Source organism: Macaca fascicularis, chromosome 20, assembly GCF_037993035.2.
Source record: "Macaca fascicularis isolate 582-1 chromosome 20, T2T-MFA8v1.1".
Classification (NCBI taxonomy): domain Eukaryota; kingdom Metazoa; phylum Chordata; class Mammalia; order Primates; family Cercopithecidae; genus Macaca; species Macaca fascicularis.
The window spans coordinates 3797344-3821827 of record NC_088394.1 but is presented as its reverse complement, the minus strand read 5'-3'; the positions used below and the strand labels follow the sequence as shown (position 1 = coordinate 3821827).

General features: G+C 56.8%; 4 protein-coding genes across 6 annotated transcripts; 2 read left to right on the top strand and 2 right to left on the bottom strand.

The window, feature by feature from the left end:
- The first annotated feature begins 69 nt into the window (after positions 1–69).
- Positions 70–1409, top strand: HCFC1R1 (host cell factor C1 regulator 1). Of its 2 annotated transcripts, XM_005591029.3 has the most exons (4): positions 70–193; positions 510–566; positions 679–807; positions 1042–1409. In XM_005591029.3, exons 1-4 carry the CDS (start codon positions 99–101, stop codon positions 1175–1177), a joined length of 417 nt encoding a protein of 138 aa, XP_005591086.3. In that variant the 5' UTR covers positions 70–98; the 3' UTR covers positions 1178–1409. The 2 variants fall into 2 exon arrangements, with proteins under 2 accessions (XP_005591086.3, XP_005591088.3); XM_005591031.3 differs by lacking the exon at positions 510–566.
- A 245-nt stretch (positions 1410–1654) lies between these two features.
- TNFRSF12A (TNF receptor superfamily member 12A) lies at positions 1655–3672 on the bottom strand. 2 transcript variants are annotated; one of them, XM_005591024.4, is made up of 4 exons: positions 3549–3672; positions 2717–2821; positions 2347–2481; positions 1655–2265 (listed from the first exon to the last, which is right to left on the bottom strand). In XM_005591024.4, the coding sequence occupies exons 1-4, from the start codon at positions 3640–3642 to the stop codon at positions 2210–2212; spliced, it is 390 nt and encodes a 129-aa protein (XP_005591081.3). In that variant the 5' UTR covers positions 3643–3672; the 3' UTR covers positions 1655–2209. The 2 variants fall into 2 exon arrangements, with proteins under 2 accessions (XP_005591081.3, XP_073884771.1); XM_074028670.1 differs by lacking the exon at positions 2717–2821.
- A 2340-nt stretch (positions 3673–6012) lies between these two features.
- On the top strand, positions 6013–9575 carry CLDN6 (claudin 6). Its single transcript, XM_005591023.5, has 2 exons — positions 6013–6135; positions 8268–9575. Exon 2 carries the CDS (start codon positions 8289–8291, stop codon positions 8949–8951), a length of 663 nt encoding a protein of 220 aa, XP_005591080.1. The 5' UTR covers positions 6013–6135; positions 8268–8288; the 3' UTR covers positions 8952–9575.
- Positions 9576–9785: 210 nt separating this feature from the next.
- Positions 9786–11359, bottom strand: CLDN9 (claudin 9). Its single transcript, XM_005591021.5, has one exon. It carries the CDS (start codon positions 10923–10925, stop codon positions 10272–10274), a length of 654 nt encoding a protein of 217 aa, XP_005591078.1. The 5' UTR covers positions 10926–11359; the 3' UTR covers positions 9786–10271.
- Between the last annotated feature and the right edge of the window lie 13125 nt (positions 11360–24484).

The following is a 24484-nucleotide window of genomic DNA, read 5'->3' as shown; positions in this document are numbered from 1 at the left end:
GCTGTGCCCGCCTAAAGCCACGCCCATCCTCGCTGGGCCACGCCCTCAGAGACTCCTCCCCTGTCGCCCAGATCCCACCCGCAGGACCCCAAAACCCAATGATCCTTCAGCAGCCCTTGGAGCGAGGCCCCCAGGGTGGGGCCCAGCGCCTCCCGCGGGCCGCCTTGGGGGTGACTCGGGGCCTGGACGCCAGGTGCGTGTGGGGGACCAGGGTGGGCCTGACCAAGGGCCGCAGGAGCTTTGGCTGGGTGCTCAGGGCTGGTCTGCAGGATGAACACGGGGTGGGGCGAATCGGTGGGGCTTAGGCGTGAGCTGAGATGGTATTGGGGCTGCAGTTCAGGGTCCAGACTTCCGAAGTACGCTGCTGGATGGCCCAGGAGAGGGGGGACCAGCACCAGCTGAGACAGTAATGGGCTTGGGGCTCCTGGCTGATGCTGCAGGCTCAGGCAGGCATATCCTTGGGAAGGGGCCAAGAGGGTGGGGTGCACCAGGCTCTCTTTTTTCCCCAGCTCCCCTCTCCGAGGAGCTGTGCCCATGAGCACCAAGCGGCGCCTGGAGGAGGAGCAGTGAGTTTGGGGGCAGGGAGGGACTCCCAACGAGAGCTCTGTCACCTCTGGTCCCCAACAGGCTGCCTCCTGTCTCAATATCCCAGCCTGCCTCTCTCCCATCTCTCCCCAGGGAGCCTCTGCGCAAGCATTTTCTGTCTGAGGAGAACATGGCCACCCACTTCTCTCAACTCAGCCTGCACAATGACCACCCCTACTGCAGCCCCCCCATGGCCTTCCCCCAAGCCCTGCCCCCACTCAGGTAGGCTCCTCCACTGGCCAGGCCTTCTGCAGAATCACAGGCGGTCCTCGCAGCTGACCTCAGGCCCTGCCTCATCGTGCCATTTTTAGCTCTAGCTGACCTCTGGGTTGTTTCTCATCTTCGCTCTTCGGAAAGTGCTGGGAACCCAGGAGTCCCTGGGGACCTGGACCTGGTGGGAGGTGCTCAGCTAGGCCAGCCTTAGCCCCATGCCCTGACAGTCATTTCTTCTTCTAGAAGCCCTTGCTCTGAGCTGCTTCTCTGGCGCTACCCTGGCAGCCTCATCCCCGAGGCCCTCCGTCTGCTGAGGCTGGGGGACACCCCCAGTCCCCCCTACCCTGCAACCCCAGCTGGAGACATAACGGAGCTCTGAGTGCTGGTGGACTGCCCCTCCCACCTTCCTTCTTCCCCACAACAGAAGAGACCAGCGACTCCTGCAAAGGGACAAGGTTCCTCCCTCTCCTGCAGACCAGGCATCTGGGCACCAAGACCTTCCCTCAACAGAGGACACTGAGCCCAACGGAGCTCTGGGATGGGAGGGGTGGGAGCATGGGAAGGGAGGCATCCCACCCCCAAGAAGAACTGAATAAAGATTGCTGAGCAAAGGAAGGCTTCAGTCTAGAACCTGGGGCTTTTGGGGATGGTGGAGAGGGCAGAGGTGCGGGATGCTGGGGTTTCTCCTCAAGATCTTCCCTGGAAAACTGTTAGGGCCAGCCAGGTCCTGGCCGGCTGAGTTCCAGGCATTGAGAATGTGTGAGTCAGAGCCTCACCCCCGCCCCCGCGGCTGGCTGACTCACTCCCTCCCTCCAGCTCAGGGGAGTCAGTCGGGGATCACTGCCTCTCCAAACCATTTAAAGTTAAAGATTCTTTTATTAATAAATTCTCCCTCCCCTCCAAACTCTCCCCAAAATAAATATCTCCTCCCCTCTTTAGGGAGTTGGGGGGGTCGGTATCTTAGGGCCAGCCCTCCTAGTGGGCCAGCCCCCTAGTGTTAAAAATAGGTCCCTAACCCCCCAGGGTGACCCCCATGGTGGAATTTCAGGACATCTGAGTGAGTGGGGCCTAGTGTCAAGTCTGCCCCCCAAGTCAGCCTGGCCCCCAGGGCCTCTAGGAAGGAGGACACCCCCCCCCTGTGCAAATGCTGCAGTTCCTTAGTCAGTGTCAGCTGTTTTGTGTGAGCCAGCGTGAGGCTCCCTTTCTGTTCTGGGGCCAGAGGCAGGGCAACCAGACACCTTGGAAGGTTCCCCTGAACCCTGGGCCCAGGCCTCAGAGGTGATTCACCGCCCCCCGCCCCCCTTGTGGTTGGAGGAGCTTGGCTCCTGCCGCGTCTGGGAGGCAGAGACTGGCTCTAGAATGGATGAATGAATGATGAGTGGGCGAGCCCCGGCTGGCAGGGGGCACATTGTCACTGGATCAGCGCCACAGCTGGGCAGCCCTCTCCGCCGGTCTCCTCTATGGGGGCTGCAAGATAAGAGTTGGGGTCGTCAGGGGCAGAGAAAAGGTCGAGTGCTGACAGGGCTGGGCAGGCCAGGGCGCACTTACTGGTGAACTTCTCTCTCCTGCGGCATCGTCTCCAGACCAGAAAGCCAGAAAGCAGCCCCAGCACGAAGGTCAGACTCAGAGCGCCCCCAAGGATGGGCCAAAGCAGCCGGAAGGGGGCAGGAGGTGCCGCAGAGCCTGGGGGCGGGACTCGGAGTCAGACCTCGCCCCTCTCCAGGCCAGCCCTGCCCCCTAAGACTGAGCCTTCAGCCTTCTCCCAACCGTGGCCTCCTCCCTGACCCGGGCCACCTTCCAACTCCCACCTTCTCCCGATTGACTTCCCCGATGCAAAGCTCTCGGCCCCCCTCTCCGCACCAGCCACCCTCTCTCCCAGTCTGGGGTCCGCTGGCCACTGGCCCTGGCCCCCACTCACAGCCCAGGCAGAAGTCGCTGTGCGGTCGCGCCCTGCAAGACGCGCAGTCCATGCACTTGTCCAGGTCCGCGCTCCAGGAACTGCCGTGGGAGCAGGGGGCGGTGCCTGGGGAGGGGGCCTCGGGTCAGAGGCTGGGGGCGGGACTCGGCTATTCTGGGGTCTGAGGTCAGGGTCGGCCGGCTCGAATAACGTGAGTCACTGGCGCCCTCCCCGCGCATTCCTCACAGGTGACCGCACGGCCCGACCGGGACACGGCAGCTCCGGGAGGGAGGGCGTAGCGCGGGACGCTGGGGGTGGGGGGGGGTCAGGTCCCCACAACCCCCCTGCCGCCGGCGAGTGACTCACTCCTGGGCACCGGGCCCGACCCCGGTCCCTCCCCCCGCATAGCTGGGCACTGAAGTCACCGGATGGAAGGGGGCACCCCACATGGTATAGAGGGCACAGACCCTAGTGCCTCTCGACGGCCTCCCCAACTCGTCGGTCACTGGGGCTAGTTAGACCCTGTACTGACCAGGCTGGGGGCGTGCCCCTTCCTAGACTAAACATCCCGCCCTCACTTACTTTCTCTCTCCACTTCCAAGTACTTTCGGACTTTCGGAACCGAAGAACCCACCCCAACCCCAATTGGACGGTGGGAGAAACTGAGGCCCGGATTGTGAATGAAACTTGGAGAGTGATGGAAGTTCCCACAGCCGGGAGCGAGCTGTTAGAAGGCCACCTGAACCCAGATACCCACATCCGCCTGTTCCCCCAGTTCCGCGCTGTTCTCCAGGCACCCAATCCGGCTCCCGAGCCCCGGATTGGGGTTCTCCGACCCCCAAGTCCCGCGTACCTGGCGCTTGCTCCCCAGCCACGGAGCGCAGCAACGCCAGCCAGAGCCCCAGCACGAGGAGCCGCAGCAACCGGCGCAGCGAACCCCGAGCCATAGTGCACGTCCCGCACCCGCCGCTGTCTGCGCCAGCCGCCGGCCGGCAGGGACCCACGGCCGCCGCCCCGCCCCCGCCCCCGCCTTCCGGGGCGGAGCTCTCGCCTCCGCCCGCCTTGAGTTTGGCTGCGGGACGCCCCGCCCCGCGGGGCCCGCTCAGTTCAGTCATTCATTCAACAAAGTCCTGGTGCGGGAGCTGCCAGGACCCCGCAGGGACGCAGACCCCTCCCTTGCCCAGCAGGTGATCTAGTCCAGCGCGCGTGGGGTGGGGAAATAAAAAATCAGACACGAGTGCTCTCTTCGGCATCTCATATAGAAATCAGACATGAGGCCGGGCGCGGTGGCTCAAGCCTGTAATCCCAGCACTTTGGGAGGCCGAGACGGGCGGATCACGAGGTCAGGAGATCGAGACCATCCTGGCTAACACGGTGAAACCCCGTCTCTACTAAAAATACAAAAAACTAGCCGGGCGAGGTGGCGGGCGCCTGTAGTCCCAGCTACACAGGAGGCTGAGGCAGGAGAATGGCGTAAACCCGGGAGGCGGAGCTTGCAGTGAGCTGAGATCCGGCCACTGCGCTCCAGCCCCGGCGACAGAGCGAGACTCCGTCTCAAAAAAAAAAAAAAAAAAAAAAAAAAGAAATCAGACATGAACGGCCGGGCGCGGTGGCTCACGCCTTTAATCCCATCAATTTGGGAGGCTGAGGCAGGCGGATTAGGAGGTCAGGAGTTCGAGAGCAGCCTGACCAACGTGATGAAACGCCGTCTCTACTCAAAATACAAAAATTAGCCGGGCGTGGCAACGCGCGCCTGTAATCCTAGTTACTCAAGAGGCTGAGGCAGGAGAATCGCTTGAACCCGGGAGGCGGAAGTTGCAGTGAGCCGAGATGGCGCCACTACACTCCAGCCTGGGCGATAGAGAGTCCTTCTCAAATAAATAAATAAATAAATAAATAAATAAATAAAATCAGACACATGAACAATCCATGCAGAGATCACTGCAGCTTCCTTTTTTTTTCCTCCCCTTGAGATCGCGTCTTCCTCTTGTTCAGCCTGGAGTGCAGTGGTATGATCACGGCTCTCTGGGCTCGAGTCTTCCACCTCAGCCTCCCAAGTAGGGACCACAGGCACTGCACCAGCACACACGACTAATTTTTGTATTTTTTGTAGAGACCAGGGTCTCACTATGTTGCCCAGACTAGCCTGGCCACTGCAGCTTTCTTAAGGCCCCTGGGGGTATAACAATTAAACCTGAGGTCAGGAGTTCGAGACCAGCCTGGCCAACATGGTGAAACCCCGTCTTTACTAAAACCAAAAATAAAAAAAGAAAGAAATTAGCTGGGCGTGATGGTGGGCACCTGTAATCTCAGCTACTTGGGAGACTGAGGCAGAAGAATTGCTGGAACCCGGGAGACGGAGGTTGCAGTCAGCTGAGATAGCGCCATTTCACTCCAGACTGGGCGACAGAAAGGGCCCCCATCTCAAAAAATCAAAATAGGCCGGGCGCTGTGTTTCAGGCCTGTAATCCCAGCACTTTGGGAGGCTGAGGCGGGCGGATCAGAGGTCAGGAGATCGAGACCATCCTGGCTAACATGGTGAAACCCCATCTCTACTAAAAATACAAAAAATTAGTCAGGCGTGGTGGTGGGCGCCTATAGTCCCAGCTACTTGGGAGGCTGAGGCAGGAGAATGGCGTGAACCCGGAAGGCGGAGCTTGCAGCGAGCAGAGATCGCGCCACTGCACTCCAGCCTGGGCGACAGAGCTAGACTCTTTACAAAAAACAACAAAAAAAATCATAACAACATAAAAATAATATTATCTGGCCGGGCGCGGTGGCTCAAGCCGGTAATCCCAGCGCAGTGCGAGGCCAAGGTGGGCGGATCGCTTGAGCCCCAGAGTTCGAGACGCCTGGGCAATATAGCAAGACCCTGTCTGTACAAAACATAAATTAGCTGGGCGCGGTGGCGTGTGCCGCCTGTAGTCCGAGCTACTCAGGAGGCTGAAGCGGGAGGATCGCTTGAGCCTGGAAGGTCGAGGCTGCAGTGAGCCGTGATCGCACCACTGCACTCCAGCCTGGGTGACACAGTGAAAATATTTCTCTAAAATAATACCAATAGTTTGCCCTGTAATTTGTAACTTAGGACGTAGTTACATAATAAAATGCAGACTTATCTCCATTTTACGGAGTAGGAAACGAAGGCTCGGGTAGGTTAGGTGAGTTCCCCATGTCATCGCGCTGCTTAAGTGGCAAAGCGGAGACTCAAGCTCTGTTCTCCCCTAAGCCTGGCGCCCTCACCCTGGGTGAGTCTGGCAGCTACCTCAGCCTCCAGCGCCCCCCTCTGACAAGCCTGGGATTCGCACGTCCGCTGCCGTCGGGGACAGGGTCTCTGCCCCTCCTCCGGGGCGGTGGTCCAGTGACGTCACCGCTTCTTTAAGACCCCTGCCTCCGCCCTATCCCGACACTCGGCCTAGGAATTTCGCTTATTGTCTTCGCAGGTGAGTCCCGGGCAAGTGTGAGTGTTGGAGAGACGCCTCTTGGGGCCGGGTGCAGGGTGCTGGCGGCGTGGGTAGGGGTGCGTGCGAACTCGGGCTGCGGCCACCTGGATGCGCGAGTCCCTCAGGGGGTCGGGCGGTCTGCGCCCAAGCCGCCGAGGTGATCGGGTCCTTCGAGGCTCCCAAGGGTTAAACGCCCCTCCCCCCTCCCCAGGGACAAAGACACCGAAACCCCGCGCGCCCCTCCCCCACCTGTCTTGCCTTTCGGGGCGGGGCGGGGCTCCCCTCCCCCTTCCCCCTCGCTTGGGGGAGCAGACCTTGCGGCCACTGCAGCTATAGAACCCTTCCTGGGCGAGCGGCTCCCAGGCTGGAGGGGTCGGGTGGGCCCGGGCGCCCTCGGACAGAGTCGGGCCTGCAGTGCATGGAAAAGAAAGGGGCAGGGGCACACTCACAGGGGAGAGGCTTGGGGCGCCTAGACCAGCGTGGCCCCGACCCTAGCTCAGCCAGAGGCCTAACGGCCGGACCTGGGCGTTGGGGCAGCCTGCCCCAGCCAGTCTCCCCAAGGTGGCCTGCTCTGCCCAGGCCTGGGACTCCCGGCTAATGAGTAGAGCCTGCCCTCCGGCCACTGCTGGCCGGGATAAGTTTAGGTCCAAGCTGTACAATGGAAGAACTCTGGGCAGTGGGAGGCCCCAGCAGTGGGAAGCCCTGGTCAGAGATGATCCCCTCCGCGACCTCCAACACTGCCTGGGATATGAGGGGACACAGGTGCAGGCCAGGTGGTGGTGGGAGAACTGCTGTCGAGGGGAATCTAGCACAGCATTTGGTCTAGAATTCACAGGAAAAGGCCCTCAAGTTTTGAGGCTATGCTCTCCAGCCCCTAGGGGAGGTCAGAAGGGTGGGACCAGGGAGTCATTGAGTGACTTTGGGGAAGGAACTGCTTTTAGGTGGAGGATTAATGATGTTTTTCTTCATCTCTCCTGCCCCTGGTGTCTGCCAGCCTAGGGTGTGGAACCAAGTTGTGAGGAATGTTGGGTGGTGGGAGGAAGCTTGGGATCTTCAATCTTAGTGTTGAAATTAACAAGTTTTGGTCCGGTGCGATGGCTCACACCTGTAATCCCAGAACTTTGGGAGGCTGAGGCAGGCGGATCACCTGAGGTCACGAGTTCAAGACCAGCCTGGCCAACTTGGTGAAACCCCATCTCTACTAAAAATACAAAAATTAAGGCCAGGTGCGGTGGCTCATGCCTGCAATCCCAGGACTTTGGGAGGCCGAGGCGGGCAGATCATGAGGTCAGGAGATCGAGACCATCCTGGCTAACACAGTGAAACCCCGCCTCTACTAAAAATACAAAAAATTAGCTGGGCATGGTGTCGGGCGCCTGTAGTCCCAGCTACTCGGGAGGCTGAGGCAGGAGAATGATGTGAACCCAGAAGGAGGAGCTTGCAGTGAGCCGAGATCGCACCCCTGCACTCCAGCCTGGGCGACAGAGCGAGACTCCCTCTCAAAAAAAAAAAAAAAAAAAAAAAATTATCCGGGCGTGGTGGTGTGCAGCTGTAATCGCAGCTACTTGGGAGGCTGAGGCAGGAGACTCACTTGAACCTGGGAGGCACAGGTTGCAGTGAGCTGAGATTACACCACTGCACTCTAGCCTGGGCCACTGAGCGAGACTCCTTGTCTCAAACAACAACAACAAAAAGAAATGGACAAGTTTTGAGCCTTAAACTCAGGGCTAGAACTGAACCATTCTACACGGAGACTGCTTGGAAATCACACTGTCTTCTCATCCTGCTTTTTGCTGCCTTGCAGCCTCATCACTGGCTCTGGCCTTGGACTGTCATTGCATAGGTTTCATCCTGTTATTTTTCATTTGCACTCAGAATAGCCAGGGCAGGGCTGCTTGCACATTCACTGTTATGAGCCAGTGCCTATCACATAACTAGAAAGAATAATAAATGCTAAAGCATTAAGTGTTCATTTTGCCCATGAGAAGTGAGGCTCAGGGAGCATGTCTTGACCGAGTTCCGGGATGTGATGACCACTTTCCATGGTGTATGCCCCTAGTGTCCTGTCCACATGTGGCCTGAGGTCTGGGCCTGCCAGGCCTCACCTTGCTGTGCTTCTGTCCCAAATACAGTGCAGCTCCTTCAACCTCGCCATGGCCTCTGCCGGAATGCAGATCCTGGGAGTCGTCCTGACACTGCTGGGCTGGGTGAATGGCCTGGTTTCCTGCGCCCTGCCCATGTGGAAAGTGACCGCTTTCATCGGCAACAGCATCGTGGTGGCCCAGGTGGTGTGGGAGGGCTTGTGGATGTCCTGCGTGGTGCAGAGCACCGGCCAGATGCAGTGCAAGGTGTACGACTCACTGCTGGCACTGCCGCAGGACCTGCAGGCTGCACGTGCCCTCTGTGTCATTGCCCTCCTCGTGGCCCTGTTCGGCTTGCTGGTCTACCTTGCTGGGGCCAAGTGTACCACCTGTGTGGAGGAGAAGGATTCCAAAGCCCGCCTGGTGCTCACCTCTGGGATTGTCTTTGTCATCTCAGGGGTCCTGACGCTAATCCCCGTGTGCTGGACGGCGCATGCCATCATCCGAGACTTCTATAACCCCCTGGTGGCTGAGGCCCAAAAGCGGGAGCTGGGGGCCTCCCTCTACTTGGGCTGGGCAGCCTCAGGCCTTTTGTTGCTGGGTGGGGGGCTGCTGTGCTGCACTTGCCCCTCAGGGGGGTCCCGGGGCCCGAGCCATTACATGGCCCGCTACTCGACATCTGCCCCTGCCATCTCTCGGGGGCCCTCTGAGTACCCCACCAAGAATTACGTCTGACGTGGAGGGGAATGGGGGCTCCGCTGGCACTAGAGCCATCCAGAAGTCCAACAGCTTTGGGATAGGTTGGTATCTTTTGTTTCTGCCTTCTGCTGTTTTTCTTTTGACTGAGGGTATTTAAAATTCATTTGAAAACTGAACCAAGATGGCTCAGACTCCCACTTAGGCTCTGCTGTTTCTCACCCTTGGATGATGGAGCCAAAGAGGGGATGCTTTGAGATTTTGGATCTTGACATGCCCATCTTAGAAGCCAGTCGAGCTGTGGAACTAACGTGGGGGCTGCTTGCTGTGCTGGCCTTTGCAACAAGACAGACTGTCCCCAAGAGTTCCTGCTGCTGCTGGGGGCTGGGCTTCCCTAAACGTCACTGGACAGCTGCCCCCCATCCTACTTGGGCCTCCGGAGCTCCTCTCATCACCCCCTGGAAAAGCGAGTGACCTGCTAACAAAGGACTGCCCACCCCCGGAACTTCTGACCTCTGGCTCTTCCATCCTGATAGGACGTCCACCCCCGGGGCCAGGTCCCAGCTATGTAGACCCCCACCTCCACCTCCAACACTGCACCCTTCTGCCCTGCCCGCCCCTTTACACTCACATTTTTACCAAATAAAGCATGTTTTGTTAGTGCGTTTGGTGTTGCAGGGGGTTACTGAGTGCCCACCCTGGCTAGGGGAAGAGGTGGGCATAAGTGAGTCATGATCTCCTCTGCCCATGGCTTGAGTGAGCATACCTACCAGGCAGAACCTGGAGCCAGACCTTGGCCTGACAGCCACCAAGGGAGGCTACCTGGCTATCCCTGCCCAGCCCTAGTGGCGGCACACAGATTAGAGGGAGCCCAGTTACAAATGCTCTTTATTTCCAACTCGCGGGTGGGGGTGTTGGGGAGGGGAGGTTATGGGCAGGCCCTCCCTGCCAACTCCAGGGTTGGGAGGGCATGATCTGCTCCTTGGTTTTGGAGCCAATGAGCTGTTGCCCTTTCGGTGAGGTCAGGGTTCCTGGGACAGGGGAGGGCTCAGAAGAGAAGGAAGGCCAGCCAGTATCCTGGGCAACGGAAGGAAACAACTACTGGGGAGGCGGGGGCAGGCCAGGGTGCCCAACACCTCTAGGCTGCCCAGCTTGGGGGAGAACATCAAAGGGGACCCCACTGAGAAGAGCTCAGCCAGGCCAGCTGACCCAGCCCTGCGGCCAGGTATAGCTTAGGCTTTTGGAAAGTGGGTTTTCCTGGGGAAGGAGGTTGTGGTGGAGCAGCGCATCTGGTCACCAGGCCAAGGTGGAAGGTGCAGAGCAGTGGGGAGCAGCGGGCTCCCAGGGGAAGCCTCTGCCTCACACGTAGTCCCTCTTGTCCAGTCCAGACGCGCCTGAGCGGGAGGGGATGGAGTAGCCCAGCCTCGGTCCACGGGGCCGCTCGACCTGGGGCGGGGGGCACGTGCAGCAGAGGAGCCCCCCGCCCAGCATAAGCAGTGCGGCTGCCGCCCAGCCCAGGTAGAGGGAGGCTCCCAGCTCCCGCTTGAGGGCCTCAGCCACCAGGGGGTTGTAGAAGTCCTGGATGATGGCGTGCGCCGTCCAGCACACAGGGATGAGCACCAGGATGCCAGCGAGGAGGAGGATGACTCCCGCAGTGAGCATGATACGGGCCTTGGCACCTTCATCCTCCACACATGTGGTACACTGGGCACCTGTGATGGCCAACAGGAGGCCAAGCAGGGCCAGCAGGAGGGCGATGACACAGAGGGCACGTGCAGCCTGCAGGTCCTGTGGCAGTGCCAGCAGCGAGTCGTACACCTTGCACTGCATCTGGCCCGTGCTCTGCACCACGCAGGACATCCACAGCCCCTCCCACACCACCTGGGCCACTACGATGCTGTTGCCGATGAAGGCGGTCACCTTCCACAGGGGCAGGGCACAGGACACCAGGGTCCCCAGCCAGCCCAGCACAGCCAGGGTCATGCCCAGCAGTTCTAAGCCAGTCGAAGCCATCTGGCCCCTTGGTTAGGTCTTCTCAGCCCCAGGCAGCCTAGGTGACTCAAAGGGTGTGTCTGGTGTGCTGGGTGGGTGTCTCCGTGCCCAGCAGGAGGGGAAGGCTTGTTGGTGTCCCCAGGCCAGGCCAGTCCTCAGTTCTGTGAACCTCTTGAAAGGCTCCTCCTCTCCGTGCCTCTTGCAGGTGTCTCTGGTTCTTGCAGAGTACAAAGCAGACTCCTGGTCCCACTCAGCTGAGTGGTGGGTGTCACCTTGAGGGGCCTCTGCCCATCAAATGCCGTGAGGGTGCTGCTGCTCTTGCCACCCTGCTGTCACACCTGGGCTGAGCTCACACGGGCCCTCCGGATGCACTGCCAGGCTGAGGACATCTGCGTCCCCTGCGGGCTGGCACAGGTTCCCACCAAGCGACTCTGACAGTGCCACCTGAGGACTCTGCAGGCTCTCAGCTGCAGGCGGGGTTTTAAGGCCCAGGTAGGGGAGGAGCAGAGTGAAGTGCAGGGAGGCCAGGATAGGGGAGACCTGAGCCATGGGGAGGGTGCGGGGCTGGGGATTCATGGGCAGCGGGTGGATGAGGGGCCTGGGGGGTCAGTGGGGGACGCCACGACTGAGTCAGGGGAGGAAAAGCATCCATAGCATCTGTGCATGTGGGAACCAAGGGTAAAGGAGGGGAAGATGGAGGACAAGCTGAGGAAGAAGAGAGGGATTGGGGGCCAAAAAAGTAACAGGCTCAGGACAGAAACACACACAGGGGGCGTTGGCCTGCCTTCCTGAGCCTCCTCCTCCCACAGCCCCTCTGGCCGCCTCTGCTCTCCCCCAGCCCAGTTTCGTGATGCAAACATGCCCCAGCTCCCCGAGTATCACACACCCCCACCCGCCTGGGACTCTCAGGAATCTGATCCATCCCCGTCTCAGCCCAGTGGCCCTGCTAGCTCCCAGGGGAAGAGCCCCGCCCGTACTGTTCCCTGGACAACAGGTGCCTGGCACCCAGCTCAGGTGGCATCACCCTGGCAACGGCCTAGAAAACTACCCCCCCTTCAACCTCAGCTCAGGTGCGCTCTTGCCACCCCCGCTGCTGAAACCAAGGTTGAGCTGAGCTGCCTAAGGTCTCCAGAGGCCAGAGGATAAGGGGCCTGTTGTGAAGTTGGGGGACCCTCAGGAAGGGGGATGGAGGTGGGAGGGGCTTGGGCTGGAACCCAGGGTGAGGCGCAGCCCAGGATACAATTATCTTCCATGAGTGGGTGAGTGAGTGGCCAGTCAGGCCTCCCGGGACAAGACACCCCAGAGGTGGGCACGGGAGTTAAGTCCGGGGACTCAAGTGTCCCCAAGACCTGCCTTCCAGTGTGCAGGAAATCCTTTCCTCTGGAAAAACTCCCTCAGAGCCTGTGATTCCACTCACGGAGACAGCCTGGGAGTCCCAGTGACCGAAGCTCAAATCCTGACCCCTATCTGGGACAGATCATGGAAGGTCAAGGTCCTTAACCTCCTTTGGTCAAAGACCCACTTGAGAAACCCCATGGGACTCACAGAAAAAGCACCCACAAAAATGTGCCCCTCATTTGTGGGGGAGTATTCATGAACTCCCTCAAGCCCCTGCCCAGGTGCTAAGAACCTCTGAAGATTGTTGTCTGAAAAGGGGGTGTGACGGCCGGGTGCGGTGACTCACGCCTGTAATCCCAGCGCTTTGGGAGGCCAAGGCGGGTGAGTTACCAGGGCAGGAGTTTGAGAGCAGCCTGGCCAACATGGTGAACCCCATCTGTACTAAAAATACAAAAAAATTAGGTATCCCAGCACTTTGAGAGGCCGAGGCAGGCAGATCAGGAGGTCAAGAGATCGAGACCATCCTGGCCAACATGGTGAAACCCTGTCTCTACTAAAAATACAAAAGTTAGCTGGGCATGGTGGCACGAGCCTGTAGTCCCAGCTACTCGCTACTCTGGAGGCTGAGGCAGAAGAATCACTTGAACCCAGGAGGCGGAGGTTGCAGTGAGCCAAGATCGCACCACTCCACTCCAGCCTGGCGACACAGTGAGATTCCGTCTCGGAAAAAAAATTAGCTGGCTGTCGTGGCGGGTGCCTGTAATCCCAGCTACTTGGGAGGCTGAGGCAGAAGAATCGCTTGAACCCAGGAGGCAGAGGTTGCAGTGAGCCGAGATCGCACCACTGCACTCCAGCCCAGGTGACAGTGGGAGACTCTGTCTCAAAAAAAAAAAAAAAAAGAAAAGAAAAGAAAAAGAAAAAGAAAAGGCGATGTGAGGAAGATTCCCTCCATTCACACACTTTCCAGGGAGGTACAGAGGATCCTCAGAGTGGGCCCTCACCTGGGACTGCCTCTCACCCGCCTGGTGCTGGGAGGGCTAGGGTGTGCTGGAGCCCACTGGCCAGTGCGGGCAGGGCAGGGGTGCCCACCACACACATCTGGTGGCTGCACCACTTCACGGCACTGCCTTCAGGGAGCCAGTGGCCAGGCACGCCCCTGCTCAGTGCCCCTCACCTATTCGGTGGGACATTATGTATAAAGGGCTCTAACCTCAAGGAGCGTTCAGGGTTCAAATCCAGGAGTATGAGCATCACTTCTGTGAAAGGTTTTAGCATCTTTTGGGTCTGGGCACTGAGGCTTACACCCTTAATCCCAGCGCTTAAGAGGCCAAGGTGGGAGGATTGCTTAAGGCCAGGAGCTTGAGACCAGCCTGGGCAACATAGTGAGACCCCATTTCTAAAACAAACAAACAAACAAAATACAAAAATTAGCTGAGTGAGGTGGTTCCTGTCTGTAGTCCCAGCTACTCAGGAGGCTGAGGTGGCAGGGTCTCTTGAGCCCAGGAGTAGTGAGCTATGATTATGCCACCGCAGTCCATCCTAGGTGAGACCCTGTTTCTATTTAAAAAAAAAAAAAAAAGATACTTTTGGAAGAGAGATTTATACTTTCCTTCAGATTTGCAAAGGGGCCTTGACCCAAAACAACTTAAGATCCTCCTCTGCAAACACAGAGACTGAGGCCAGCGCCAATCAGCTGGTCTGTAAGGTAAACAGAAGCCTCACCTCCTCTTCACCACCCCTTTCCACTGAGGGGGGCTCTTCCGGTATGAGGGGCTGACCTGGTGGCCCCACAGAGTCTGGAGAATGGGGGGTGATGACAGGGGCTGGAAAATGGCTGTCCATGGACTCAGGGAATCTTGTGGTGGGTTTGTCTAGCTCACCCAGCCCCCGGGGCTTGGATTTCACAGGGTGGGGGTGGGGAGAGCGAAGAATTGCAGATGGAGGCAAGCCGGTCAGTGGGCTCCCTTGCAGCCTTCCAGGGGCCTCCAGGAATCCAGTCGCACAGGTTTGGGCAGCTGTCAGGAGGCAGCAGCAAGCCTGGCTCTCTGGAAGGCCCCCCACCCTGCAGCCCCATCCTAGGGGCTATTCTCTCCCCTAGGCCAGAACCAATCCTCCTCTTCCTAGGGCCTAAGGTGATCGGCTCATCCCACTTTTTCGAGGGACATTCCCAGTTTGAATATTGGGTCCTGCATCCCAGGGAAACCGGGACAGCTGGTCCACTTGCCATCGGGCCCTGCGGTTCCACAGGCAGCTCTAAACCCTTACGTTGTAGCCCAGTGGCGGGCTGCACACATCCGGTGAGCATTGTGCCTGGAAAGGGCATAAGAGGACCCCAGGGTTTTTTTGTTTTTGTTTTTTGAGACGTGAGTTTCGCTTTTGTTGACCAGGCTGGAGTGCAATGGCACAATCTCAGCTCACTGCAACCTCTGTCTCCCGGGTTCAAGCTATTCTCCTGCCTCAGCTTCCCAAGTAGCTGAGATTACAGGCATGTGCCACCACAGTCAGTTATTATTTTTTTTTTAATTTAGTAGAGACAGGGTTTCACCATGTTAGGCTGGTCTTGAACTCCTGACCTCAGGTGATCCGCCCGCCTCAGCCTCCCGAAGTGCTAGGATTACAGGCGAGCGCCGCCACACTTGCTCAGCGACCCCAGGTTTTTTAAATTTTGTTTTTTGAGACGGAATCTCGCTCTAACGCCCAGGCTGGAGTGCAGTGGCGTGATCTTGGCTCACTGCAACCTCGCAACCTCCGCCTCCTGGGTTCAAACGATTCTCCTGCCTCAGCCTCCCGAGTAGCTAGAACTACAGGCATGCACCAATATGTCCAGCTAATTTTTGTATTTTTATTAGATATATGGGGTTTCACCATATTGGCCAGGCTGGTCTCGAACTCCTGACCTCGTCATCCACCTGCCTCGGCCTCCCAAAGTGCTGGGATTACAGGTGTGATCCACCGCATCCAGCCAACCCCAGGTTTTTAAGACTCCAATTCCTCTTTGACCCAACATCTCCAGATTGGAGCAAGGAGGAAAGCAAGCCAACACTCCAGGGACTAGCCAGCTGCGTGTGTGGCGGCTGCTCAGTGGACACACATACCCCCACCTCAGGGACCAACCCGCTGGACTTGCCTTCACAGTGGTCTGGTGTGGCTTCAGCCTCCTCCCACCCCGACTCCCACTCCAGGTCTCTAAGATAAAACAAAGTATCTCTCCAAGCCCCTTGGGGAGAGTAAAAGTGGGGAAACATCTCGGAGCCTAGGAGAGGCTGGAAGAGGGTGGTTGGGGACCTGCCCACGGTGGGAGGATTCCCAGGACACATGGGCAGCAATTCACCTGTTGTCCTCAGCCCTCGCTAGGCCTGGGTTGGGGAGGTCCCAGACCCTCTCCTAGGCCCCCGTGCACCTGGATTCAGTTGGATCTTGGGAACGGAAGGGTTAAGGTTGGGGCTGAATCCGAGACTTCAAGGGCCGGAATGCCATTGATATGGAGAAGTGGGAGCCCCCTGGTGTAGTTACCATCTCAATGGCACTTTAACACATCCAGTGAAGTCCCCTCCCCCATCCGCCAGGTCGGGGGAAAGAGGTGGGGGAGGGGAACCTTCCCCACTGTACTACCCTGGGAGGAAAGGAAGTCGGCCCTCCACCAGCCCCTTCCTGGAGCGACAAAATGGACCTTGTTTTTGTTCCGTCTAGGAGGAAAGAGGGGCAGGGAGACTCAGGTGGGCAGAAGAAACCAGGGATCAGCTTGGATAGGGTCGAAGTGGGTTAACCCGCGGCTCTTAAGAGGGGGAAGTGGGGCCCAACGACCAAGAAAGGGAACTAAGTTACCAGGAGCTATCATGAGGCAGGAATGGTGCGGGGGTGGGTTTGGGGACTGCACACTAAGAACCCCAAGGGCAGAGTCACCCACTGCGCCTGGAGGAGCTGAGACCCTGATCTTACAGGTAGAGAAGCCGGTCCCCTGGCTCCCAGACCAAAACGTGCAGCTAAATCTCGGTGGCATGGCCGTCACCCTCACGGGTTCACTGCCCACCTTCACGACAGGAACAAGCTCAGGGAGCTGAGCAAACCTGACCAAGTGCACAGCAGGGAGCAGGACACGCCTGACACCAACCCAGACCCTGACTTTGGAGCCAGCCCCCTGGGTGGGCTGAGAGAGCCTCCTGAACCTTTTTCCCGACAGGCAGCCGGGCAGGGCCTCTCCTTCTGGGCCTCCCAAGCAGCACCCCGTTCCTCCTTTTCCCAAATTATTCGAGGCTCCCAGTACAGGAAAACCTCTGCAGAGAACTGCATCTGGATCTGATTACGGAGGAGGCCCCCTCCACCTGCTGGCTCACTCACCTGCTGGCTCACTCTCACTGCCGCGTCCCTGGCAAGGGACGTGCCCTTTGCTCCCCACTTGCAGGAGGCAGCGAGCTGGACTCCCAGAACCCCATGCGGGCCCCACCCCAGGGATCCCTGGGCAAGTCACAGCTGCCCAAACCTCAGGTGCCTCCTGGCTGTAAAGCAGAGAGGGGACAGTTCTGCTTCAACCCTGGCACATCCCTGGGCTAGTGCCTTGGGGATCGAAGTAGATATTGACTCAAGGCAAGCATATTTTGTCAGAAGCATAATGGAGGTTTCACTTGTAAACCTGGGCAGACTCCATTGACTGGGTAACAATTAACTTTATTATCAGTAGAAATTGTCAGTTTCAACCAGCAGCAGTTGTGGCTTCCACCCTTTTGAGGGTGGGGGCCCCATGGCTAATGCTGTCTTTAAGAATACACATCCGTCCGTGTACTTCCTGTTTCTTAGCTGAGAGAGGAGGCCTCAACAATATAAAGTACGGGGAGCTGGGGAGCGGCAAGCCAATGGGAATGGGCACCTGGCCATAAGTCAGAGAAGAGGAAGGAGTCACTTTATTCTCTTTTCTTCTGGTGCCAGTAAGAACTTTATCAAGGTACTAGTGCCATCAGCTCCTACCCAAAGGCACCCAAGGCTCCAGGTCAGCAAGACAGATTTAAAACACATTGTGTTCGGCGGGTGCGGTGACTCACGCTTGTAATCCCAGCACTTTGGGAGGCCGCCTGTAATCCCAGCACTTTGGGAGGCCGAGGCGGGTGGATCATGAGGTCAGGAGATCTAGACCATCCTGGCTAACAAGGTGAAACCCCATCTCTATTTAAAAAATACAAAACAATGAGCCGGGCGTGGCGGCGAGTGCCTATAGTCCCAGCTAATCGGGAGGTTGAGGCATGAGAATGGCGTGAACCCGGGAGAGGGAGTTTGCAGTGAGACGAGATCGTGCCACTGCACTCCAGCCTGGGGGACAGAGCAAGATTCCGTCTCAAAAAAAAAAAAAAAAAAAAATTACTTTCTGGGAAGACAGCTGGAAAGATAGGCCAGCCCCACAGGGGAGAGGACACTACCTGTCCGGATTGGATGAGGGCAGGCAAAACGATACCTCCACCCACTAAGCCCTGGAATCTGTGAATGCGACCTCACTTGATAAAAGGGCCTTTGCACATGTAATTAAACTAAGGATATCAAAATGAGGCTATCCTAGATTTCAGGCAGGTCCTACATTCAACGACAATCCAACCTCTTACAAGATAAAAACAGAGGGAGATTGGAGACAGACATGGGAAGGCGGCCATGTGAAGACGGAGGCAGGAACTCCTGTGATGCGGCCACAAGCCACAGAGGGCCTGGAGCCAGCAGGAGCTGGGAGAGGCAGGAGGCATCCTCCCCTAGCACCTGTGACGGGAACAGGGTCCTGCCCACACCTTGATTTTTGACTTCTAGCCTCCAGAACTGTAAAGAATAAATTTCTGTTGTTTGAAGTCACTCAATGTGTATAAATTTGTTACTGCAGTCACAAAGAACTAGTACACTGCCCTTCTTGGTGGTGGGTCTCGGGCTCTCTGAGGTCCCCTAGGGTCAAGGTTGGCTTCCTGATACCAGTCCTGGGCTGCTGGAGCGGAGCCCACTGAGATAGAACTTCTGCCTGATTACCTGAGCTCAGGCCACCTAGGGAACAAAGAGAACTTTATTAAGTTGTTGAGGCTGCACAGAAACTGGCGGGTGGGGTGCAGGCAAAGCTGGAAAGAACAGGAGCTTCCTCTCAGGGCCCAGCGCGGGTGGGGGTGGGGGAAGCTCTCCTGTCCCGTGGGGATGATTCACAGCCTTTGCATGTGACCCTCGGGTCCAGTATCGATCCACACCGCTGCTTCCCTGGTGCGCACAGCCAGCCCGACCCCTGGATCTGTCAAGTTGAAAATTTGACTTCTGAAGACTTTTGAGAGGCCGAACTCGGTGGCTTACGCCTGTAATCCCAGCACTTTGGGAGGCCGAGGCGGGCGGATCACCTGAGGTCTGGGGTTCCAGACCAGCCTGACCAACATGGAGAAACCCGTCTCTACTAAAAATAGAAAATTAGCTGGGCGTGGTGGTGCATGCCTGTAAACTCAGCTACTCGGGAGGCTGAGGCAGGATAATCGCTCGAACCCAGGAGGCGGAAAGTGCCATTGCACTCCAGCCTGGGCAACAAGAACGAAACTCCGTCTCAAAAAAAAAAAGACTTTTGAGACAGTATCAGAATTTTGAAGAGCCATACACTGAGGATGGCCTTAACCATGGCATCCAGACCCTTTATTTATAAGAGAAATGAGGAGGCTGAGGCAGGAGAATGGCGGGAACCCTGGAGGCAGAGCTTGCAGTGAGCCGAGATCGCGCCACTGCACTCCAGCCTGGGCAACAGCGTGAGACTCCGTCTCAAAAAAAAAAAAAAATAAGAGAAATGAAATATTTGGACATAAAGCACTTTCAACTTTTGTTTTTATACCCTTGATCCCCATGCCCTTAGACATGTGCTGTGGGCCCCGCTCGCTGCTCTGATCACTAACCAGGTTATCAGCTCAGCGGATGGGTTACATTCTCAAATAACCGAGCAAGAGGCCCGCTGGAGGGCTAGAGGGGAAAATGGAAGAAAGACCCGAATCTTTAGACGAGTCTATTTTCTATTTGGTAGAGAAAGTCTCGCTTCTGTCTCTAGCGAACCTGGGCTGCTTCCGATTCCGCTTCTCTCTTCCCCAAACTGGGCTCTAACCCCCGTCCTCTGAATCCATGCTCGGGGAAGGTGGCTAGGGGCACTGGCCCTGTCGGGGGCTGCCTACTCACCCGCCGCGGGAGGGGCCGGGTCAGAAGGGTGGCGACAGGAAAAAATGCAGCGGCGGGGGCGAAGGGAAGGCGGGCAGCGGCCACATGTCGCGGGTCGCGGGGGGCGCCAGTAGGCTGAAAGGAGAGGGTTGCGCTGGCAGCGGAGGCAGCGGCTGCGGGGGCGGCTCGGAGACCAGAGGCGGGAGGCCGCGCGCGCCCACGGGCCCGGGGACGGCGGCGACGGCGGCCTCGGGCAGCGGAGGCAGCGGCAGGTGCGCGGACGGTGGCGCGGGCGCAGGTAGGCGCGGCAGGTCCTGCAGTGCGAGAGCGGCGGGGGGCGGGGCGGGTGCGCAGGCTTCGGGCGGGAGCTCCGGTAGCGCCAGGTACGCGCTGGGGCCCCAGGGCAGCAGCGGCTCGGGCCGCAGCGGGAGCGCGGGAAGCGGCGGCAGCTCAGCCAGGGAGAGCATGGAGGGCGGCGACGGCCCGGGGCTCAGGCCGGGCGGCAGGCCGGGCAACGGCGGGTGCGGCAGAGACGGCGCGGGTAGCGGGGTTGGCGGCAGCGTAGAGCGGGCCCGGCCCAGTCGCGAGTGGGCGCGGGCGCGCCGCGGGTGCGAGCTGGAGCGGGACAGTCGCGCCGCCAGCTTGGCTGCGGCCGCCACCTCAAGGCTCCTGAGCGTGCCGCCCGCCGTGACCTCGTACCTCTGGAGGTGGCCACGCGCCTCGCTCCGACCGGCCCGGCCAATGGCAGACGCCCGCCGCCGCGCTCCAACCAACCAGGGGCCAGTGCGCTCGCGGCCTACGGTTCCGTCCCGGCAGCTGGCAAGGGCTACCCTTGGCAGCCAATCAGAGGTATCAGCGCGTTCCTCCAAGTTCTTCCCGCCCTCTCCTGGTCCCAGCCAATTGCTGTGTCCCAGGTGTCGCAGCTGCTCCCCGCCTTCAACTAGCCTGGAGACCAGGCGCTGCACACGCGCAGTGAGCGCCCCCACTTGGCCTGAGGGTTTGCAGATTCGCTGCGATCCCGAGGCGCCTCGGCTCAAAGATTTGTTTTTTTTGTTTGATTTTTAGGTGGCTTTTTTGGGGACTGAGTTTCACTCTGGCGCCCAGGCTAAGTGCAGTGATGCGGTCACGGCTCAGTGAAGCCTCGACCTCCCGGACTAAAGCAGTTCTCCTGCCTCAGCCTCCCCAAGTAGCTGGGACTACAGGCGCGCGCCACCACACCGGCTAATTATTATACTTTTTAAATTAAAAAAAAATTTTTTGTTTTGTTTTTAGATGGAGTCTTGCTCTATCCCCCAGGCTGGAGTGCATTGGCGCAATCTCAGCTGCAACCTCCGCCTCCTGGGTTCAAACGAGTCTCCTGCCTCAGTCTCCCGAGTAGATGGGATTATGGGCGCCCGCCACCATGCCCGGTTAATTTTTGTGCTTTTAGTAGAGACGGGGTTTCTCCGTGTTGGCCAGGCTGGTCTCGAACTCCTGACCTCATGTCCTCAGGTGATGCACCCGCCTCGGCCTTCCCAAGTGTTGGGATTACAGGCGTGAGCCTCCGCGCCCGGCCTAATTATTACATTTTGTGTAGAGATGGCGTCTCACCATGTTGCTCAGGCTGATCTGGAGCTCCAAGGCTCAAGCGATCCGCCGGCCTGTCTTCCAAAGTGCTGGGATTCCAGGCATGACCTACCGCGCCCGCCCCGCGACGCCACCAATTTGGAGTGTGAGATTGTCCTCTCGTTGCTATTTACCCATTGCAACTCAGGTATGAGGATCCTGTGTGGATGGGTCATGGTACACAGATTTCCATTCAGTTACCTTATAAGAAAGATAAAACGGTATCACAATTCAAAAGCAAAGTTTGGTGATAATATACTTAGTGTTTGTGTTCAAGTTCCTAAGAACCATTGTAAATGATAGATGGGTGAGAATCTGGTAGCTCAGAACAAAAAGGATAAAATGGTCAATCTATTCAAAATTGGAATATAGAAACTTTTTCTTTTTGAGACAGGATCTTGCTTTTTCGCCCAGGCTGGAGTGCGTATGGCCATCATGGCTCACTGCAGCCTCGACTTTCTGGGCTCAAGTAATCCTCTCACCTCAGCCTCCCAAGTAAGACTACAGGCATGCGCCACCCTGCCAGGCTAATTTTTTTATTTGGGGAGATAGGAGTCGCCAGGCGCGGTGGCTCACGCCTATAATCACAGCACTTTGGGAGGCTGAGGCGGGCAGATCACGAGGTCAGGAGTTCAAGACCAGCCTGACCAACATGGTGAACCCTTGTCTCTACTAAAAATACAAAAATTAGAGGTTGCAGTGAGCCGAGATTGTGCCACTCCAGCCTAGGCTACAGAGTGAGACTCCATCTCAAAAAAAAAAAAAAAAAGAGATGGGAGTCTCACTATGGTGCCTAGGCTGCTCTCGGACTCCTGGGCTCAAGCAATCCTCCTGCCTCAGCCTCCCAAAGTGCTGGGATTACAGGCGTGAGCCACTGCACCTGGTGGAGACGTTTGTAAGAACAATTAAAACAATATTACAATAGTGTTTCTTGGTGTTAAGGGATATCATCCACTGCCCTGAGAGTCTGGTCAGTGGCCACTGAGCAGATGTTGGCTCCTAATCCTATTCTACAGTAAAGAGAAAAACCTTGGAATGTGGTTTACTCCATGCTGTGCAGAGAAAGACAAGATTGTTTGAATATTTTTATTTTTTTATTTATTTTTTTATTTATTTGTGAGACAGAGTCTCCCTCTGTCACCCAGGCTGGAGTGCAGTGGCGAGACCTCGGCTCCCTGCAACCTCTCCCTCCCGGGTTCAAGCAGTTCTCTTGCCTCAGCCTCCCGAGTAGCTGAGACTACAGGCATTTGCCACCACGCCTGGTAAATTTTTGTATTTTTAGGAGAGATGGGGTTTCTCTATGTTGGCCAGGCTGGTCTCGAACTCCTGACCTGAGGTGATCTGCCTGCCTTGGCCTCCCAAAGTGCTGGGTTTACAGGCATGAGCCACTGAGCCCAGCTGAATATTTTTAAAGAATCAGTAATTCTGTGAAAAAGCAAAAGTCTATGATTCTCCAATAGAGCAAATCAGATGAAGTAGTCAAGAAAAATCAGGCTGGAATTCCAGTACTATTTACAGAATCTCCTGAATGTTGATCAACCCAAAACCTTGTGCATACTGAGATAAGTCTTTGGTCTACACCCAAATACCATTATCATAAATCGGACTAAGAAAAGAAGAGCTAGGTGCCAGATAGGAATGCCAGATCCCATCAGTGAACCAGCTTGCAAGAAGAGGTTTGGATTTGGAAGGGCTCAACTCAGAGCGTAAAGATTTAGCCAGGTACAGTGGCTCACACCTGTAATCCCAGCACTTTGGGAGGTCTGGGTGGGAGGATCACTCGAGCTAGAGTTTGAGATCAGCCTGGGTAACATAGTGAGACTGTCTCTACTAAAAATTTTAAAAATTAGCTGAGCCTGTTGGCATGTGTTTATGGTCCCAGCATCTCAGGGGCCCAAGGCAGGAGGATCACTTGAGCCTGCCTGGGAGATTGGGACTGTAGTGAGCTATGATCAAGAGACCCTGTCTCAAAAGAAAGAAAGAAAAGAAAGAGAGAAAGAGAGAGAGAGAGAAAAGAGAGGAAAGAGAGGAAAGAAAGAGAGAAAAGAGAAGAAGAAAGTAAAAGTTTTGGGACACAGCCGGGCATGGTAGCGTGCACCTGTAGTCCCAGCTACTTGGGAGGCTGAGGAGGGAGAATCCCTTGAATCCAGGAGGCAGAGGTTGCAGCGAGCCAATATTGCGCCACTATATTCCAGTCTGGGTGACAGAACAAGACTCTGTCAGAAAAAAAAAAAAAAGGCCTGGCGCAGTGGCTAACACCTGTAATCCCAGCACTTTGGAAAGCTGAGGCATGCAGATCATGAGTTCGAGACTAGTCTGGCCAACACAGTGAAACCCTGTATGTACTAAAAAAAAAAAAAAATAGCTGGGTGTGATGGTGTGCTCCTGTAATCCCAGCTACTTGGGAGGCTGAAGCAGGAGAATCGCGTGAACCCCAGAGGCAGAGGTTGCAGTGAGCCGAGATCACGCCACTGCACTCCAGCCTGGGCAACAGAATGAGACTCCATCTCAAAAAAAAAAAAAAAAAAAAAAGGTTCTGGGATTGGCCAGGCTCTGAGTCAAAGTTCAGCATTGTGGGTCAATTTCTTTTTTTTTTTTTTTTTTTGATACAGAGTCTCACTCTGTCACCCAGGCTGGAGTGCAGTGGAGTGATCTCCGCTCACTGCAAGCACCATTCTCCTGCCTCAGCCTCCTGAGTAGCTGGGACCACAGGCACCCACCACCACACCCAGCTAATTTTTTGTATTTTTAGTAGAGACGAGGTTTCACCGTGTTAGCCAGGATGGTCTCGATCTCCTGACCTCGTGATCCGCCCGCCTCAGCCTCCTAAAATACTGGGATTACAGGCGCGAGCCACCGGGCCTGGCCATTGTGGGTCGATTTCCACAATGGACCTTGTGGAAAGGTCTCCACTCTGGACCTTGCCTTGCCTCTGCATTTACTGTTCGAGTAAATTTGTAATCATGAGATGAAAAATTAAGCTGTCCTGTAGCTCTGACACTGATCCAGGATTAGTAACTGGCTTTTTAAGATGTTTGAAAGAGTTCATCCGGCCATGGTGGCTCACACCTGTAATCCCAGCACTTTGGGAGCCGAGGCAGGAGGATTGCTTGAGCCCAGGAGTTTGAGACCAGTCTGGGCAACATAGTGAGATCCCGACTCTACTAAAAATAGAAAAATTTAGCTGAGTGTGGTGGTACATGCTGGCGATCCCAGTTACTCGGAAGGCCGAGGTGGAAGGGTGCTTGACTCTCCCAGGAGGTTGAGACTGCAGTGAGCCATGATCACACTACTGCATTCCAGCCTGGGACACAGAGTGAGACCCTGTGTCCAAAATAAATAAATAAATAAATAAGAGAATTCAGTCATCTGATATACTAAATATCTGATTTATTCATTTCCAAGAGCCCCATCAGTGCTTAGGAAGATGTTGATTTTGGATTTGTGCTCAGCTCCATTAAGAGAATCAGCAGAATCAGTGGGGCGCGGTGGCTCACGTC

What these genes read in the sequence shown, in the direction of transcription:
- HCFC1R1 (XM_005591029.3), top strand. Translation starts at nt 99, where the DNA reads ATGATCCTTCAGCAGCCCTTGGAGCGAGGCCCCCAGGGTGGGGCCCAG. An exon ending in CGGCGCCTGGAGGAGGAGCA is followed by an intron (nt 567 to 678) that starts GTGAGTTTGGGG and finishes ATCTCTCCCCAG; the next exon opens with GGAGCCTCTGCGCAAGCATT. An exon ending in CAAGCCCTGCCCCCACTCAG is followed by an intron (nt 808 to 1,041) that starts GTAGGCTCCTCC and finishes TTCTTCTTCTAG; the next exon opens with AAGCCCTTGCTCTGAGCTGC.
- TNFRSF12A (XM_005591024.4), bottom strand. Translation starts at nt 3,642, where the DNA reads ATGGCTCGGGGTTCGCTGCGCCGGTTGCTGCGGCTCCTCGTGCTGGGG. An exon ending in GGCTGGGGAGCAAGCGCCAG is followed by an intron (nt 2,822 to 3,548) that starts GTACGCGGGACT and finishes CCCCCTCCCCAG; the next exon opens with GCACCGCCCCCTGCTCCCAC. An exon ending in CAGGAGAGAGAAGTTCACCA is followed by an intron (nt 2,266 to 2,346) that starts GTAAGTGCGCCC and finishes CTTATCTTGCAG; the next exon opens with CCCCCATAGAGGAGACCGGC.
- CLDN6 (XM_005591023.5), top strand. Translation starts at nt 8,289, where the DNA reads ATGGCCTCTGCCGGAATGCAGATCCTGGGAGTCGTCCTGACACTGCTG.
- CLDN9 (XM_005591021.5), bottom strand. Translation starts at nt 10,925, where the DNA reads ATGGCTTCGACTGGCTTAGAACTGCTGGGCATGACCCTGGCTGTGCTG.